Raw genomic sequence first — 20,906 nt, 5'->3', positions numbered from 1 at the left:
TTCGAGCTCATGGTTCAGAAGCTAGAGAGTATGAATCAACATGTGAAACTATTTCCTAACACAAAACTTTTTGCATGTAGTAGGCCTAATAGGCATTTGATATTGGTACTTAGTGAATTATACTCTGTTGTGTTATAAAAATGACCATTTATGCCATAAGATTCTCGTTTATTTGGTGTGCGTAGCAATTGCTGCAATATTAGCCAGGGCTGTTTCGTTTTATGTAACAAACAGTGACAAAATACACGTAATCAGATCGAGAAACCACTCCAGTCTTGGGTACTATTTGTATTAACAGATTTTCTAGTATTAGCAACGAAATTTCGTTTTTTCATGTAGCAAAACTTTGATGAACTTTGATGATGTAACAGATTCTTTCCCAGAAAGGAAATTACGCCGTATAAAGCTGTGGCAAGATTAGAGAGAAAAAAAGCTAGGACTTAAGGATTGAAGCAATGCATACTGTCTTGCTTGTCTCTTGTCTTTACTCATTTTATGTATCCTATGTTTAATTTTATGTCACACAAAACAGTTATTAGCTAATAGGCAGTAAAGACTGCAAATTCTCTGAAGAGCTCTTGTTCTGCCGGTTACAAATAATCCCATCTAGTATTAATTGTGACATTTTTTTAAAAGAAGGGCAGGATGTCAAACCGGCCGACTGGGAGCAGGAGAGGCACCACAGGACATTTTAATTTCCACTGGCCTGAATATAGTTTGATGGCACCCATTACAAAATATTACAGGTTTGAATTCCACAGAACATAATACAGAGACGTGCAATGGAAGAATGCTCCGTGAAGAGGCATGGCAGTGCACTTCGGCACACTTAAGACCAAATAACATGTCTTATGTTCCCTTGAACATATATGTTTTATGTATCAGAAAGATGTGCGCTAAAAAATGAAGATATCTTTGAAAAATTGAATTTTTAAATTTATGGCGTCCTACCTCAAACGCTCAAGGGAGGGGGAGTGCCGCTATCTAATAGTGACCCGGTTTGGAAATACCGTAGATCCGGACTTGATGCACAGAGTCATCTGAGTTGTTGTGGGGACGTGGTATTTTCTACGTGACCCGTGTTTACGTTAAGTGATTTTGCTGTTTCCTCTTCGTTTATTGCTCTCACGTCAAATGAAAACAAAACGGATTTCTGTGGCTGGGAGCTATCAAGCGAATTAAAATACATTCACATAATTACGGAAGGCTAAAATATGGTATTAGTTTCAGATTTTATTTTATTTCCACCTTTCTGAGAGTAAAGCATTAATCGCCTTGCAGAACAATGAAGTCATTTTTGTCGGTTTGTTAAAGAAATTTGACTTTTATTAATCTTCTCTGCTGAGGCAGTCAATTTATTTGAAACGAAGTGCTTAATTGAGCACTATTGGCTAGTTTCAACTGTTCGCTGCATTTCAAGTTCACATTTTCATCTTCTAGCACATATGGCGTTATGCCATAATTAAGAACCAAACATGAGATAATACAGAACTGGCACTCCAAGAAAATTTACATCTGACTCTGGACATACGAATGTGAACTTTAAGCCGAATTATGCATTTTAGTATGGTTCACAAAATTCCCATGCTCTTGGAGTATCCTCTAATGTCTTGTTCTTTTGTGACATAATGGAAGATCTTTTAATGTTTTACATGTACGAACACACTGGCTTCCTGCGTCATCATAGCTGCGCAAGCACGGTGACGCCTGTTATCTGGCGCTCTCTGGCAACTTCTGAAACAAATCTATTTCTAACAGGGCGCAGGAAAACATTCCGAATGGTTGTTTGAAAAGTGTTACTTTCAAAGTAAATTTCCTTTTTCGCAAGATGAAATCTGTACGCGAATGTCCGATGAATTTCTTAAATCACAGAGCATTTGACTCTCATTCAAAAATCGTATCTTCGAGGACGATCATTTAGAATATTTTCGCGTCCAGGAGATCAGAAATTTATTTTGTCGTTAAAAAATTTACTGGCACGTTTGTGTGATGTGTCTTAAAGTGTAACACACGCAAAAAAGATCAACTTAATGTGTGGCAGCTTAGTTTCTCTTGCAGCCTATTTATCTTAGAGACCAATATTATACGTAAAAGCTTTTCTTTTCTTGTAGCAACACTATTAATTAAAACCATTATATTTTTCTTTTTGTGTGTTCGTGCTTCTTAACAGTGATGTTGCTATTGGCTGACTACATCATGTGTCCTGTGCTCTGAATATCCGCTGCCATTGGCTGGCGAGATCGCTTGACATGAGCTACGACTGGCTTACAAAAGTGCATCACAATCTCGATTTCAATCCTTCGGAAAGTAACATGTGGTGTGTGGTAGAATTCGAATTTATACTTTTTGATACGAAAATATTCATTGTACATGTTGCCGCACATCAGACATCTTTCCAAAACGTGTTTTTCCCCCCGAGTTTCGTTTTCTAAAGTGCCGGGAAATTCTACACTGGTGTACAAAACCACAACCATTGAAAGGATTGATAAGTTCCGAGGAAAAGTATACTGTTACTTAACACGGAAAAAGTGTATTTTCATCCAGGAGAAAGTGTATTTTTAAACGGGGAAATCTGACAAAAATTCGGGAATTTTTTTTCTTCGTCCACATATACACCCTGGCTAGGTTTATGGATTAGCAAGGCCTTCATACCCCAAGATGCTATATGTGGTTCAGCATGAGGGTATTAGGCTGTCAGCAAGGGTTATCGCATGAGGCCAGTTACTAGCCTGTGCACAGACGCTGGTGACCCTCTGCTGTCTATTTGATGTCATCTCCTCATGGTACACCAAGCATAAAGGGCTTTGCCCATTCCATAATCATGAGCATCCATCTTTGTTGCACAGCCACCACTGGAGCAACTGTTCCATAACCAATCATGGGCAAGGAGGTTATTTGGAATCCATGTAAGGGAGCGTCTTGAGTCACTACACGTAGGGGAGAGAGGGGGGGGGCATTAATATCCAAAGCAATCGATGGAGTAGGGGATCCTCCTGGCTACTAAAGTGGCCCACTTTACTTTTCGAATTGGCTGTTTATCAGAATAATTGTACAGCAGACTATATTTTTAAAAGTAAATTCAACCAGATTTTACACCACCACCCAGATTGTGTTGCTGTCTACATGGATGGGATTAAGCAAAGGGGTTTTATCTGCTGCTCTGTTATGTTCCCCAAACATTGTCCTCAGGAAAGGGCTCCTAGAGCAGTTTTCAGTTTATTAGATTGTTAGCTACCCTGAGGGCAATGGAGTAGATGGGAGGCCATGGCAATAAATTCCTCATCTGCTCAGATTCTCACAGTGTTCTTCTCACTACAGGTCAGATGTACCCAGAACATCAGTGGTGCAAGAAGTACAGGATGCTCATCTTCTCTTGCAAAGACAGGACAAAGAAATAATTTTCTGCTAGGTTCCAGGGCACACACGGACTCGGGCAGTGAACTTGCTGATGCTGCTGCTGCCAAGGAAGCTTGCTTCCTTCCACTTCGTGTTTGGTGTTCACTCCTCATGCAGGCTGTTACCTCATTTGTGACCAATATCATCAGGTATTGTTGGTATGCTCAGTGGCTGGAAATGAGGAATAATAAGCTACATTCCATAAAACCTTCAGTGAGATTGTGGTTTACCTCCTCGTGACCATGATGAGCTGAAGAAGTGGCCCTTACGTGGCATAGAGTGGGACATTACCCATTAATGCATGGCTTTCTCTTGCATCAATAGGAGCCCCTGGTGTGTCACAGATGTGGGACAAAGCTGTTGATATGACAAATTGTAACTGAGAGTATTTTATGTGACAGCCTGAGGGGTGGTCCGTGTCTCCCACATGACCTGTCGTCCATTTTAACTGATGATGGGGTGAGTCTGGTTTGTGTTTGAAGATTTTGTGTGATGTCTGGAATTCTTCCCAAAATACTAGATGTGAAATTTTAATTTGTCACAGAATGGCTCAGTCACTCATTATATCTAAGTGATCACCCAGCCAAAGTCACCTGTGCTTTTTTTTTTTAACAATGTCTGTACTGGTATTTTATCCTTCATTTCATCTAGTTATTCTGCAGTATTTTGTCTGACTTTTTTGAGGTCTTTTTCTGGTCACCTTATCAGGTTGTCTCATCAGTTCTTGTTGGTCAATGCAACTTGACTGATTTATTATTATTTTTTAATAGGTTTTTACCATACTTGTCTGTATATCATTTGTGCAAGGCTGCTGATTACCTTGCTTTTTAGCACTCTCACCCACATATCATCATCATCATCATCATCATCATCATCATCATCTTAAACAATAGAACCCAGTATGTTGTCCTGGACAGTGAATGGTCATTGGCAGCAAGGGTATTGTAAAGTTGTTCCAGGGAAATGTAAAAGGACCATTCTTGTTCTCTGTATATGTGAATGATTTGATGAATAAGTTGAGTAGTAATCTGCAATTGTTTGTTGATGACACTTAATTCCTTTCTACTTTGGTAATCACTGTTGCTTTATCACCTGATAGTCACTGACACCAGTTCCAACATGGATGTACACACTAGGGTTACCATTAAATCTATTTGCATCATGAGTAAGTTTCCTAACAATCTGTTTTAGATAGTTTTCAGAGAAAATGTTTAGTATTATTTTGCAGGACATATTGTTATGTCCAACATGTATAAAACTGTAATTAACTCAACCAACTGTTGGATGATTAAAGTCTCCTTCAATGATGGCAGTATTAGGGGAGAAAGTATGTACTAGATAGCTGAGGTTTCCTTAAAAGTTTTTCACTAATGGCTTTACTTCCAACTGCCTTGTAGGCCTACTGCCAGTTGTTAGGTAACTGTAAGAAGATACAGGATGACATAGAATTTCTATTTGGAGTGATTAATGACAGCTTGCCATAAATATAGAAGAATGTAAGCTGATACAGGCATGAGGAAGTAGTGGTATTAGTGAAAAACTTTTAAGAAAACCTTAGCTATCTAGTACATACTTTCTCCCATAATACTGCCATCATTGAAGGAGCCTTTAATCATCCAACAGTTGATTGAGTTAATTACAATTTTATAAATGTTGGACATAACGAGATGTCCTGCAAAATAATATTGAATATTTTTTCTGAAAACTATCTACAACAGATAGTTAGGAAACTTACTCATGATGCAAATAGATTTAACAGTAACCCTAGTGTGTGCATCCATGTTGGAACTGGTGTCAGTGACTATTAGGTGATAAAGCAACAGTGATTACCAAATTAGAAAGGGAACCTAGAACAAATAGTAAAACAAATAAAGAGGTGTAGTTTTGTACCTGAAAGTGGAAAATGTAATGTTTAACTATGAGCTGGAAGATGATAGAGTGGGCTGTACCAGTTCGCATAGCTGCTAGCAGCAGCCAGGTGCCCACAGGCACAGGTAGCTAGGAATGGAAAAACAGCTGATGCATGGGTAGTCAGACAGTTGGGCTGTAGCATATGTGACTATACTACAATGACTGGCGGCCTGTGGGCAGCAGTGGCCAAATGACCAGGACATGTGCAGGAGAACCATTTGGCAGGTAGCGTACCCAATGTGTGTATGCTCACAAGTAAGCTGAACGGTACCTGGCACTGCCAACAACCTATTGAGTAGCATTGGAACAGACCAATGTAGAGGAACTGTGGCTCAATTTTAGAATACTAATCAACCAAGCACTGGAAAATTCTGTACCTATCCTGCATTCATAAACCTGATGTATACATTACATGCTGTATTCTTCCATGTTTGCTGGAACCTCATTGGATTTTGTTTCACATGGAATGGAAGCCAAGCTGTCTCAGGCACAGTCAAGTACAATAATGAAGAAACATTTTGTGTTTTTTGTTACCCGCAAATAAACTCAATGATGATCACGGGCCTGAGCTTTGAAAGTGTGAGTGAAACATTCGACTTCACTGTTCAATTGAGGAGAGAATGATGCCATCTGGATATGTTGAATTAAATTTGATTGGCAAAATCATTGAAAGCCTGATGAAGAAAATTTCAGACAGTTCTCCAAAACAACTGTTTGTGACAGACCTTCTAACCAAAGACAGAAGCAAATGCTTCAATAATTCTAGCACTAGTAGCTGAATGCACTGGAATAACAAAATAATATTTGAAATTACCAAATATTCAGCAACCAGTCACAAAATCATGTTTTATTTACTCACTTTTGCAAATTGATTTCATCTGATTAACAGCCATCATCGGTGCTTACAACCAATATGCGCCCTGAGTAGTAATACTGTCTTAAGCAGAGGTTTTTTTATGTTTGACCTCTGCTTAAGACAGTATTACTACTCAGGGCACATATTGGTTGTAAGCACCGATGATGGCTGTTAATCAGATGAAATCGATTTGCAAAAGTGAATAAATGATTTTGCAACTGGTTGCTGCATATTTGGTAATTTTATGGTTTGAAGTAGCTGCAAGACTTGGGAACCACATGGAGCCCACCATTCAAAAGAATATTTGCTGTGTGTATCAATGATAATGAGCCATCTTGTGTTCCAGAAAGAATAAGCAAAATCAATAAGAAATTGTCATCAAGGACCATCAGGTCAGGTCGAGGCCCATTTAAAAAATTCTTGGCCTGGTGCTGCCAGGTTATCTATACATGAGCAGCATTGGGCTGTCATATCTTCAGTCTGTTTATCAAGCCCAAGCTACAAACAATGCTGGCGAGCTAGCTGCTTAGTTCTAATGATTCCTTAATGCCCTCTGTGTGATAGTTTCAACACATGTTGTTGCAAAGGTGTGGGGATGAGGACTCATGTTTGTTCATTAGGAGAATGCAGTAAAATTACACCATTCTGAAGAGAAAGGCTGCTGTGCATGGTATTTGCAAACAAGATTTATTTCAGATTACGAGGCCAACCCATCTGAATGTAGTGTTTGAGTAGTCATGGCTGATGGCGTTCAGTGGTTCGTTTGATCCACTGAGGTTTAGTGGGAAACATTTGCAGTGCTTGTGAATCAGAGTGATCAATTTGGAGATGAGGAACTTCTGATGTGTGTAAACAGGGATCATTTACTATAGGTAAGAGACAGTGTATCAGCATTTGCATGCTTTGTCGGAGGGCCATTGAGAATTTCATACTTATAATTGGAAAGAAGTAGTGACTGATGTTTCAGCTTCTGTACTGTATGATCAGGTACATCTTTTGCCAGATGAAATAAAGCAGTCCTTGGCTTATGATCAGTCACAAGGATTAAAAAAATTCTACTACCCAAATATTGATGACATTTTGTGAGACCATAAATTATGACTGAAGCTTCGGTTTCTAGCTCATTGTAGTTGACCTGATCCTTGTTCAGTATCTTTGATGCAAATACTATGGGGCATTTTGTGTTACCAAACTTGTGATATATAACTGCCCCTGTTCCATGTGATGACACATCAACTCCAAGCACTACACTCCAAACACTACTGTTTTTTTCTGATCAAAATGCATAAACATGGGTGACAAAGCAAATGTATTTCAGTTTCTGAAAAGATTGTTAACTTTCATAGTCCATTCAAGAGCAGCAGTTTTATGCTGAAGGCAATGCAAAGTAGTAGATATTTGCACTGCACTGAGACTGAAGTTAATGTAAGTATGTCAGTTTGCCAGGAACAGGTTAGAGTTTTCATACATTTATGGGAGAAGACAGTCTCTGTATGGCTTCTAAATCTTAGCTGAGGGACAAGTGCAATAGAGGTCAGTGATATATCCCAAATATTAAATTTCAGTATTGAAAAATGAACATTTCTGTTAATTGCACTTGAGTCCTGAACTGGATAAAACTTAGAAAAGAGACTACAAATTTTTAAGATGCTGTTTTGGTGTTTGGCTGAAAACAGGGTGGAACTTCTGACATCATTTTTTAAGAAATCCTTGAAATAATAAAGGAGCAAAGGCACTTCCAAATGGAAGCTGTCATTATCGAAACAAGCTGTTGTGCATGTTAATGACCATAAAAGTTTTGTTTCCTCATACAGGGGGAAGATGAAGATAAGCATTGGCTAAATCAATTTTTGGAAAGAATTGTCCACATGCTAGGTGATCCAAAAGTTCATCAGTACATGGAACCAGAAAGAAGTCAATCACTGTTTGAGTGTTAATTATAACTTTAAAGTTAGCACAAAGTTTGATCTTCCCATTTACTTTTCTCATGATCATAAGGGGAGATGCCAATAAACCTGTAGAAATGGGTTTAAAAAGTCCAGTTTTCTGTAATCTGTGGAGTTCAAAAGGAACTTCATCATGAATAGCATCGTATACCGGACAAGTGCAGCAAAATTGAGATTTTGCATTGTTCTTTGAGTGTAATGTACACATAAAAATTCTTCATATGTCCTAGTGTGCTGCCAAACAATTGCCCATGTCTGTCTTTCACACAAATGGTGACCACTGGTGTGGGAAAATTGTATATCAGTAGCAGGCATATTCCCTGAATAGTTAAAACATAAAAACTCAAAAGCATTCGTGCCAAAAAATATTGTGGCTAGGCTGTGACTGAACTATTGTGAAAGGTGCTGATGTAGTTGTATTTTTGTATTTTGCTTGTAAAGTATGCACTCCAAGAACAGATATACTTTTGTTACTTAGGCCACGAACTGAAGGCATTTTGTTTTTGTATATGAATATCTCCCAATTCATCATAAATATTTTCATTAATTAGTGTGACTGAAGCATCAGTACATAACTAAAGTGGTACATATTGATTACAAACCTGCAGAGAGGTAAATTGTTTGCCATTTGCTAGCAGAGAGGTAAATTGTTTGCAATTTGCTAGCAGAGAGGTAAATTGTTTGCAATTTGCTCTCTGAGTATGATTGCCTGTTCAGACTTTCAGGGAACTGTCTTTGTCTGAACTGCTATTGAAAAAGCCTTTAGCTGTACATCTAATAGAGGAGAGCTGGTTTGAATGAGACAAGTTTTGCTTTTGTCCATGTTACCTACCTGGATTGCCAGGAGTACTGCATACAGACTCAAAATGAGAGCTCATATTTATTTCAATTTTCTCAAATCAATATTTGCGTGGAACAGAATTTACATTGTGTTTGTTTCACATGTATACATGCTGGGAGCCCCGCAGTGTTGTTAAGCTATTGCCTGTGGTGCCAGTTATCCCACGCAATTCATACCAGAGTCACTGCGAGCTATCTGCAGTCACTTTTGCAACAATAGGTACATTACAGTCAACTTCAGCTGAGTCTCACATTTCCTGAGCTCTGATTACTTTAAGCATGTCATTAAGATGCTTTAGAATGTCAGTCCACATTCTGTTATCAGCAGGGTTTTGAATAATAGCATCGTGAAACATATCTTGAAATGGGACTCCACAAAAGCAGATAAAATTTACAGTTTCTAGTCGTGCCCTTGAGTTCAGCTATTCATTCCTTGTAAGACTGATTATTATGACATGTATGAAGAAATTTAAAATGAGTCCAGCTACATGAATCTGAGCTATGAAGAAGTTGTCCATTTTCAAGCAATGTTTATGTAGGATAGGGTTTGTGGCACTTAACTAAGGAAAGAATTCCTGAAAAATGTAAAAATATACACTCCTACCTACAAAAACAAGGAAGAGCATCATGATTTACCTGATATGTTGTATGCTGCTAAATATTGCTTGAGTTGCAGGTAGTACTCTGTCCATTTCTCTTGTTTTACACCAAAAGAGTGGAAAGGAGGATATCGCACTTGGCATTCTGTGCTTTGGTTGATGCTGGTTTCATTGTGCATCCATCAATCTGGCAATATTGGTTAGTGAAGGATAAGTGTAGTGAGTAACTGCTCTCCATAAGTTGCCATAGCATATAGAAATTAGAGATGCTGTGAAATAAATACCACACAAAATGCTGTGAAATATATGTTGTTGTTGTTGTGGTCTTCAGTCCTGAGACTGGTTTGATGCAGCTCTCCATGCTACTCTATCCTGTGCCAGCTTCTTCATCTCCCAGTACCTACTGCAGCCTACATCCTACTGAATCTTCTTAGTGAATTCATCTCTTGGTCTCCCTCTACAATTTTTACCCTCCACACTGCCCTCCAATACTAAACTAGTGATCCCTCGATGTCTCAGAACATGTGAAATATATACCATACAAAAATTATTAAAAGTTTTATGTATTTATAACAACTGCCACACTTATGCAGAAGACTGATTTCCAGTGGATATATGATGTGTCAGTAGTTTAAGGGGCCAATTAATACAGTCAGACATCTACAAAAAGATAATGCATTAATGAGTTTATTTACAATATGTACAGTTAATAATTGAGATACACACAACTTTGTGCAGCTGTAGGTCTTCTGTGGTGCTCAGTTATCTGCAAAGTGTGTGGTGTTCTTAATACAGAAAGAAATAGTCTTGGATGTTGATATGACCTGGTAAGTCACTGAATCTTAGAAATACTTAATAGCATTCTGATATGTTGATGCAAGTCTGAAAGTTCACTGAATCTGGGGTGAAGCTATGAGTGTGGCTGCTTATAAAGATGCACCAGTCAATCAGAGTTGCATGTTAATTCAGCATTCTCTGGCAGTGTGTATGCATGACACCCCTTCCACTCTCTCCCCTACCTCCATCCTTCCCCCTCCCTCTCCCAACTCTCACCTCCATCCCTCATCCTCCCACCCCCAACCCTCACCCCCCACTACCCACCCCCCCATCCACCCACCACCTCCACCCCATCCGAGATGGCAAGCAATGGAAGAGCGAGCTGACTGGCAGGACACAGATGAGATATTTAAAAGTGCCATCTCCCATGTAACTGTGAGCGGGTTGCCAGATGCAGTCGACAAAGATGCCATCAATGTCCCATGATCAAGTTCTACGTCCTGTGCATTACAGCTTTCTTTTCACAGCAGGAGCCTCTTTGTCAGAAACCTTATTTGCAACCTCTCTGATATGTTGTACCTCAACAGTGACTTAATACTGTCACCAAAACAAACTTTTGTACTGCAATACATTGTGATAATCGTATTCTGTTGACTGCGGATATTGTTGAGGTCTTTCTGGAGTATGCCAATATTATATTGTGGTTAGCTCTTATATTTTCAGTTCACTGTTGAGAAATGAAGAATTAATAATTTGTTTTATTTTGTTTCTGTTTATTTCCAGGCCAGTGACAGTTCATGCAGTAGCACCACTGTGGCAACTCCTCAAAAAAGCAGTGCAAAACAGCTCCACAGAAAGCTCGGTATGAATGTAGCTGATCAGTATTCTTGTTTACTGTGCATACTGTCACACTAGACCCAAATATTGGGTGTTACAGCTAATACTGGGAAAGAAGAAAGCACAAATAAATTAATATAGAGGACCTTTGCTCATTTTAATTTTTGACTGTACATATTATTACATTATGTCATCATTTATAAAGCTAAATTGTATAAGAAAAATATTGCTGAAATTTTATTAATGCTGACTCTGCACTTTTGACATTACTGGCATGTGAAAGTACCAGTGCCAGCATTACCTGAAAGGTGATATGTCCCATTAAATGGACACCCATGCTTTGACTGTAACTGATGTATTAATGTCAAGCACCTTGCCCATCTTTCTCTTGACTGCTATACCAATACTGCTCAAGTCACACACCAGAATTATTTTGTTTACAGTGTGACATTAGTTATCCATCTTGAAAATGACAGCCATTTATAATTTAGTTTCATGTAAGATTATTTTCAGAAGTTATGTGTTATTTGCGTGTGCTAGAGAATTAGGACTAGATTGACTTCCTGATTGGCTGGAGATTTTGTAAATGTTTCTTAGCAGTCTTTGAAACAGCACTTGAACATTTGTTTGGTGGTCATCAAGCAGTAGTCAATTGAGGTGGGATAAAATAAATAAAAGTTAAAAATGCAGTTTCTGTACTTTGAATTATCAATCTCATAACAGTGTATATACCATGTGACTTGTGCAAAATGCACTATACTTTTTTTGACAGTGAGTCGTGAACACAACAAAAGGTGCACAGTCAAACCTCATTCAATGCAAAGGCCTAATGCCACCTTACTATGAGGGCCTATATGCCTGTGTGGTACCACTCTACTGGTCAAAGTCAGAGCCATCATCCTGCTTCATCAATAACCCTCCATACATCAACGTACATGATTCTGTTTGGGATTGAACAGGACTTAGAAATAATTGTCCAAAAGCCATATTCAGTAAAGTTTAGTTTGTTACGTTATTGGAATCAGGATACTATGACTCATTTTCAGATGCGCACTGTTCACAGACTGAATCTGATAAGCTGGCGGTATGTTACACCTTTGATGTATCTGTAATAGGTAAACAGTACATGCAATGGCTTCCAGTGCTGTTTACCACTGATGTGTGCATCTACAGACTAACATATTAACAGAACACCAACTCAAGCCAGTGGAAGGTGCGCCTTTGAAAATGGATGGTAATCTTCTCAAACCAGTAAATGAGGGACGTTCAGCAAGTAATGCAACACATTTTTTTGTCAAACAATTTTGGCTGAAAAAATGCAGTTTGTTGTGGAACTCATGGAATATTCACGTTTCAGCTTCTGTAGTTTCCTGGGGATGCTGTATGTAGCTTTCAAAATGGCATCAGGAATATAGGTGCTTTCTAAATAGAGAGCTACCATTGGGTTTCATTTGGTGGACAATGTCTGCAGAGACTTGGCACTGAACAAAAGCCTGGTGACTTGTTGGATGACATGTCTGTAATTGTCGCAGAAAGATCTCAGAGACCTATCTGATCTCCCATGTGCCAACCAGCCGCACACAGCTGTGACTTCTGCAGTGTTGGAACATATGGACACATCATGCTGCTCAACTGGATTTATCTGTTGCTAGTGCTGACACAGTCATCCATCAGTTATGTTACTTAAAGTGTGTCTTCCCACTGGGTTCTGTGTCGTCTAACAGAGAACCATAAAGAGCATCGAAGGACCTCTGTATGGAACTGATAGCACATTATGAGGCTGAACATGACAATTTTTTGTCAAACATCACCACAGGTGATGGAACATGGGTTTATCACTATGAACCAGAAACAAAATGGCAATACATGGAGTGGCACCCCACCACCTCTTTTCTGAAGAAAAAGTTCAAAACTGGACCCTTGGATGGTAAAGTCATGGTGATGGCCCTTTGGGGTTTTGAAGGGATTATTCTGTTTGATGTTCTCCCTTATAATGCAACAACCAACTCTGAAGTGTATTGTGCTATCCTCAAGAAATTGAAAAAATGAATTCAACATGTTCATCACCACAAAAATGAAAATAAATGTCTCCTTCATGACAATACAAGGCCTCAAACAAGTCTTCACACCTGAGAGGAACTCAAAAAACTTCATTGGGCTGTTCTTCCTAATCCAACCTACAGCCACACAGCTTGCGATTTCCATTTGTTTGGCCCTATGAAGGATGCAATCCATAGGAAGCAGTATGTTGATGTATCGAAGGTTATTGATGAAGCAGGATGACTTTGACCAGTAGAGTGGTACCACACAGTCATATAGGCCTCATAGTAAGGTGGCATTAGGCCTTTGCATTGAATGAGGTAGTGGTGAAAAGTAGGGGTTTACAACCAAAAGATTGGGGAATATCATGGAGTATTTGAATACTGAATAAAACCATCCTGTTTTCAGACAAAAATGTTAAATTACTTATTGAATGCCCCTCATGAAGTAAAGAAAATCATGCTGATGGTGACCATCAAACAGTGATATCTATCCATTTCTCCAAAAGTAGGCTTTATTTTTTATAAATCAGTATGAAATTTTTTTTTAGAACCTTGTCAGAGGTATTATTCCAAACTCTGTAGTAGCCCATCATTTATACGAAACAATATGTACAATTTCAAGGATATATAGTGAAGTGTCCTGGCAATACTCTCAGTTATTTTGATGGCATTTTGTAGCTTACAAGTGCTCCAACTTTCTTGTCAACACCTCCTATTTGTTTTCTGCAGCTTGAATCTACAGATGATATTTGCAGTCTTCCTTTTTATGAAGTCACTATTCCATGAAATGTCCTGTCAAGAATAATACACTACTTCCTGTCTTTCCATTTATTTATGACCACATGAATTTATGATATCTAGTAACTGGGATGAGGAAAAATGATGTGGAAAACTGTGTTGTCTGAAGGACAAAATATTGAGGAAATGAAAGCTGAAATGTACTCTGCCTAACCTGAGACAGTCAGTGATGTGACAATGGTAATGTAATACTAACACATTCACACTATGACTTAATTTAATGGGATTATAGTGGTGTACCATTACCAGTTATGAAGTTAACAATTCCTTCTAAAAGAGGAAATGAGATAATTAGAAAAAAATGAAAGAGAAAAATATAAAGATTCTATTGAATAATTAAATGCTGTAAATCATGGATAAGAATGTGATACATAAAGTGTGCTCAGGTGGTGTAATTAACAGGACACTGCTTGAAAAATGCAGGAATTAGGTCTGAATTGCAGACTAGCATATAGTTTTAACTTTTCACATGCAAGTTAAACTACTTGCAAGATTATACCACGTATTTTTATTTGTGTGTTTGTCTGCCATTTTTCAGTGTCTATTATGGGAATTGATAAGCATACACTCTTTTTTTATTTGTAAAATTGGCAATATTTATTGGTGATGTTCATTTTTATATTGTCATTTTTATGGTTTCATTGTTGCTTTTATTTCCATCTCCTCTATCATCAAATCTGCACATTGTAATGTCTCCCACATACACCTGTGGATTTGAGAGTTGAAAAATTGGCTCCACCTGTCATTTTGTTCATACCCGCATTTGTTTATACCTGCATTCATATCTCTTCAAAAATTTTACATACTGCTTCATATCATGCCACAACGTATGATAAACATATTTATAACAGTTCAAATACAACACTATGTGTCACAAGAGCTTACCAGTTGTTCATACTACATGGTTCCCACATCTGACAGAGAGAAAATGAAGGCAGAATCAACTCTCTGTTGTAAGGTGTTATGAAGAAAGAGATGGGAGATACCAATAATGCTTTCAAAACATTTTAGTCAGTTGGGATGTGTCATTTTGCCCCAGTGGTGCTTCATAACATGATAGTAAAAAGATAGAACTTGATAACTCATAGCTTTTCTAAACCTATCCAGGTAAATTACACTATGTTCATGTTAAAGCTTTTAAAATAATTTGTAAGTTATGACTTGGCAATACAATTGACAGACAACAGATAACAGATAACAAAAAGCAGGTTTTTATGGATGGATTATGGTTCCTTACATGGTTGTAAAGTGTCTTTAATGTTCTGGTGAATAAAAACTATACAGAGAGAAAAAAATCATTCAAGTAGCAACCCTGTCGTGGTTGTTAACTTACTCATTACACTATGTTTTGTTTCCCAGGAGTGATAGTTCTGTAGGGTCATCAGAGGAGCTTATGAGAAATGGTGGGAGAAAGTGGGAGTTCAGATGGTTTGCACAGAGCAAGGTAATACAGTGGTAAGACAGTGGTCACTTATACAGGAGGACAATGGTTGAAATTCACACTGGCATCCAGAATTATGTTTTGTATGGTTTTCCTGAATTGTAGAAAGGCATATTGGGACGGTTACTTTGAAAGGGCATGGTCGAGTATCTTCTCCATCCTTCTCTGATCAGAGCTTGTGCTTCAAATGTCACTATTCCATCAAAATATATTCAAAATTAATAATTTTAGATATAATTAACATATCACTATAATGATATTTCTTTCTTTTTAGCACAAAAACCACATAATCACCACCACATGTCAGTGGTGGAGGTAGCAGTGCTAGGGATAAAATTGGCAAAAAGAAAAAAAAAAAAAAAATATTGCTACCAATAGAAATTGGTAGCAAGGTGAGCTGGTCCTTGAGTATCTTTAATGAAGTACTTTTTCTTCCATTTGTACTTTAATACATAAAGTGAAAAAATCATACAATCTCTACCATTTCAGCCCTAAGCCACCTGGCCTCCACTGAATTTCTATTTGTAAAAGCATAACAATCATCTGGAAACATACCATTATTGTGTAGTTCATTTACAATTAAATTACTCACATTACAATAATTTTACATTGCTTTTAATGCTGTGTAGTTCTTGCTTTGTGTTTTTTCACGGAAAAATTATTTTTTTACACGATTACATTAATACTATTTAAAATTCCAACTTGGTACATTGGTTTTGATCATCTGGAATATCATTAATTATTCAGCGCTTGCTTAAATGAGTACAGTGATTAAAATGTCATGTTAAATTTGTAATCAGTTTTAATTTTTATTTAAAAGTCACAGCTTACGTAAAATTTTACAATTTATGTAATGTAAGCAATGAAGTGCACCATTCTTGTGTATCTTTATTAGACGTTATATATTTCACCAATTATCTCCCAGGGTACTGTCTCTGGTATCCCACAAACATCGCCTCAACATATTCTAATAATGTTGGTAGTGAATGCATGACAGATTGAGTTTCAGGTAGACATGGGCTCAACAGTCAGCCTAATTAACTCAGATAGTTAAAGGCTCTTGGGTTGCCCTGTGTTGCAACAGCCACTATGTCATTTTGTGACTTACGGGAACAATGCATTCCTTTTAGGGAACAATTCTCAGTCTCTGCATAATATAAGAACATTGAAAGGCAACTTAATGTGTTAGTAGTGAATGCATTTTTGGTGCAAAATATTTTGGGGTTAGACACCTGTTGTGTTTTTGGCTTCCATGTAGTTGACAAACTACATTTAGTGTCGCTCAGACCCCTTCCAATATTTGAACTCGTAACTGTGGATATACAACCAGCTGTTTCAGAATATCTTGGGTCAAACAGAAAATTTCAAGGCACACGCCTCCCTTAAGCCATTGGTGGTATCTAATTTTGTTGCTCCCCACCCCATTCCGTTTGCCATGTGTGACAAGCTCATGGCTGATTTGCAGGATTGGTTACATCTCGGGGTCGTTTCTCTTATTTCCTCGAGTCAGTGGGCCATACCTTTGGTTGTGATTCAGAACCCAGACAGCACCATGCGCATTTGCAGTGGTTTTAAACACATGGTCAACATGCAATGTATTGTGGATTTGTATCCAATTCCATGGCCAAAAGAATTGTTAGCAAAGATGTCAGGGGGCCAGTATTTTCCATGCATTGTCCTGTGCGACACATACCCAGAGTTACTGATGGGTGCTGCTTCTTGGAATTTCCTGGTGCTCAAAATGTGCTGAAGGGCTTTACTATTTTAATCGCTTGCCTTTTGGAATCTTGTGTGCACCAAGAATTTATCGACGATATTTTGAGCAGTTGATTCAGTGCATTCTCTGTTGTGTAAACTGCCTCAGTGACATTTGGATAGTGGGGTCTACATGAGAAGAGCATTTTAAAAATCTGCATCTGGCCTTCTGACATCTTCTGTAGAATAACCTTTGTTGTAATCTGGAAAAATGTAGTTTTTTTCCTCCCCAAAGGTGCAGTTTTTGGGGCATATGCTAAACAAAGATTGCCTTGCCCCTGTGGATGAGACATTTCTGGATTCTTGTTGATAGTACAGTAGGCTGTGGCTGCAATGGCCACTGTCCTGCTTTTCTGGAAAATAATTTCCCCAGTCCAGATAGAGGATGACCCGAGTGCACTCCTTCTGAAGCAGCTTTGGTATGGCATATGTTTTTTCTATTAAGCTTAGTGTTGTCCAGGGTGTCCTCATGCTTGCCACAGAGGAGCAAAGCTGTTGAGTCATCCATCTGGCATTACTGCATGTGTTGTGCTGGAGTATGTATCATCTGAAGGCTTTGGTGTAGCATCATATTTGCTGGCTGGTGACTGATCGCTTTTGTGTCATGACTGAGAGAGCTACACCATTTAATGTACCCAAGAAGCAAGAAGTAAATGAACTTTATTTACTCTCATCAACTAAATACAACAAAACATTCGTTCAGACTTGAACCAGCACTACTTTTTCCAGTCCACTGGTAGTTCCTGACATAGCACTGTGAAGGACCCAAAAAGGGCTATACAGTGCACCCAGATTGGTGGAGAGCAGTAGGGATCGAAGATGGTCCAGGATAGAGGTCCTGGCAAGGGAGAAGGTTGTAGCCAGTCGGAAGTAGCATGGCTGCTGTGGAGAGATGGGCTACACTGGAGAGGCCATGGACCCAGCTGGTGTGATCTGGAAGTGATGGTGAGTTGTGCCGTGATGGCTGCTGATGTAAGGTCCCAACATGAAGAATTTGGATGAGATGTGGGGTGTAGACTTCAGACATGGCTCAGAATAAAGATGTCAGTAGCTTGTACGGAGAACTCAGATAAGATTTGGAGAGAAGTCTTGGCTGCTACTCTGAGCGAACAACTGTGTTGGGATGAAAGGATCTCTGATTGAGGGCCCAGTGGATGCTGTTGGTATTCAGCCCAAAGTGAATCCTGATACAAACTGGATCTGGTCAGCTGAGTGTCATATTTTATAGCCAATGGAAGGACACTGCTAAGGTGATCAACAGGCATTTGATGTGCAGAGGAAGAATTGGTGTCTGCAATTGCTGTGCCAAATGCCACACCTCTCACACCTATAGCGATGAAGCTGGTGCCATGTGTTACTGTAGCATCTGTAGGAAATGCAGTTGGCAACAAACACAGAGTGCTTATGTTGTGGTTGTACTGTTTATCCTGCATCTCTCATGGTGATGTTGCCAGTGGCCTGGAGAGGCAGCAGCCTGCAGTACGTGTCTGTGTTGCTTAATGGTGGATCCCAGAGAATAGGGTAGATCGTGATATTAAACACCTTATGCGGGCTTGTGTGGCCTGTGCGCAGAATCAGTCTGCATTGCCATATCAGTTTTCCCTTTGGCCAGTTCCATAGCATCCTTTGGACAGGGTGCTCATTGATTTTGAGGGCCTCTCTTTGGGTAGTGTGTATTTTTGGTGGTAAGTGCTTTATCAAATTTTCCGTACATTGCCAAACTGTCCTCCACTATGCTGACAGCCACTTTTCCTACATCTACATTCATGTGTGGCTGGCCATTTCTGGTATTGGGCTCGCCTCGGACCCTAGTCTCTAATAACACTTAGGAATTAGTTTCTTGGGAGTTCACAGATTTTTCATTTTTTATCCAAAATGGTATCCAGCATACGACTACCACACAGCTTATAAGGTGGAGGTGGAGTAATTTGTGCAGATGTTTAACACTCAGATAGAAAAGACTGTGTCTGCCACATCCCATGATGAAGCAATATCTAGTTTTCTTGCCATATACCAGGTGATGCTGGTTAATGACTGCAGTCCAGTGGAGTGTTTGCATGGGTGCCAGATTTTGGGTTTTTGAATCCGTTGCGTCATGAGTCACATGCCCCGACCATCACGGCCCACCCTATTTTCCTCACTGGGCTACTGTTTGGGCCCAGTCTTTTGCCTGACAGCAGGGGGGCTACCAGAAAAGTGGTGGGCCATAAAAGTTGGCATTTGTTTATGGTGGATGTCATACGGGAGCAGCTGACTCATAATTCCCGTCAATTGCACCCATGACCTGTGGGGCCCCCACTGCCACCATCTCCAAATAGACCACGTGATGGAGTTGGTCACAGCATTGGTCAGGTAGAAGGCTCCCAGTTACCTCACCATGCACTCTCTGCTGCTCCCTCTACACCTTCTGCCATTCTATCTTCGAGCAGAAAATCAGGCACCAGCGGGGACAGCTCCCATGACCGCTGATGAGAAGGCCATGAATTTGACCTGGCACCCTCCTTCCCCTACTTGCCAGAGGTTGAGTCCTCATTCCTGCAGATGGCTAATCTTCACCACACCCTCCTCAATCTTCCACCTCTCCAGCGGAACTAGTTGCATCCTTTTGTGGTCGGAATCTCTTGCCCTTGCTGGTTTTTTGATGGAGATTGCAGCCAAAGCCGTGCCATTTTTGGGCCTATGTGAAGAAAAGGCCTTTTCAGGGGGGTGGGGGGGAGGAGTATAATTTTCACATGTATGTCAATAATACTTTTTATCATGGCTTATTTTATTGTTTTAAGCTGTCGACAATCCACTAGCTGCATTTTTTATTTTTCCCATGTTTTCCTGCAGATCTGAAAATGGTCATTGCTGACCAAAACTGGTAGTCTGAGAACCTAATAAGTTCGTGATCATAGACAAGAAATAAAGAAATTTATTCTACACTTTCTGCATGTTTGTTCCTTTTGCGACCATCTCGCAGCTTGTGAAATTTGTGTTTATTCTCATGCTCATGTTCAGGTGGTGTCAGGACACTCTGCTCCCCATAGATTGACTTGCTCATTGAGTTTCATTCCCTCTTCCAGAGTTCAGTTATCAGCTTTGCTGTTGAGCCACCATCAACTCATATAATTTATGTTTGTGCCAACAATGACAGTCTGTGCTCTTGTCACACCTTGTGCAGATAAAAGGATGGAAATGATAAACAGAAGTGAGGGAAGACAATAACTCACCTGTAGCTGATTGTGGTATGATGCGTATACATATGCATCAGCACGGAAATTTGATTAACTTTCAAACTACCACTATTTGTCGTTAGTATTTATTCTGAAAAACACAATCACACACATACCTAAATGCACCCGTCTGCAGTCATGGCGACACAAAGTGTCAAATACAAGTAGTAGTATAAAAGCTAGTTAAGCCCCTGTGCTGTTATATGTATCTGTGTGCCACATACCAAGCATGATGATGATGATGATGATGATGATGATGATGATGATGATGATGATGATGATGATGATGAGGTCCCATACTCTGAGGAGCGTAGGGGACAATGCGGGAGACCCACACTGTCGTACTAGGCAAGGTCCTAGCCAAGGTGGCTTCCCATTGCCTTCCTCCGACTGTAATGGGAATGAATGATGATGATGAAGATGACACAACAACACCCAGTCATCTTGAGGCAGGAAAAATCCCTGACCCCACCAGGAATCGAACCTGGGACCG

The 20,906-nt window shown here is 39.4% G+C and overlaps 1 protein-coding gene across 1 annotated transcript in view; it reads left to right on the top strand.

Moving 5' to 3' along the window:
• The window catches only part of LOC126484380 (protein FAM219A), a 122,104-nt gene that overhangs the window by 52,857 nt on the left and 48,341 nt on the right, over nt 1-20,906 (top strand). The window contains exon 2 of the mRNA XM_050107868.1: nt 11,109-11,187. Within this exon, the coding sequence (XP_049963825.1) occupies nt 11,109-11,187 (79 nt within the window). The remainder of the gene's footprint in view (nt 1-11,108; nt 11,188-20,906) is intronic.

This window comes from Schistocerca serialis, chromosome 6 (genome assembly GCF_023864345.2).
Source record: "Schistocerca serialis cubense isolate TAMUIC-IGC-003099 chromosome 6, iqSchSeri2.2, whole genome shotgun sequence".
Taxonomy (NCBI): domain Eukaryota; kingdom Metazoa; phylum Arthropoda; class Insecta; order Orthoptera; family Acrididae; genus Schistocerca; species Schistocerca serialis.
Note: the sequence above shows the minus strand (reverse complement) of the source record. Positions and strands in the feature narration are given on the sequence as shown.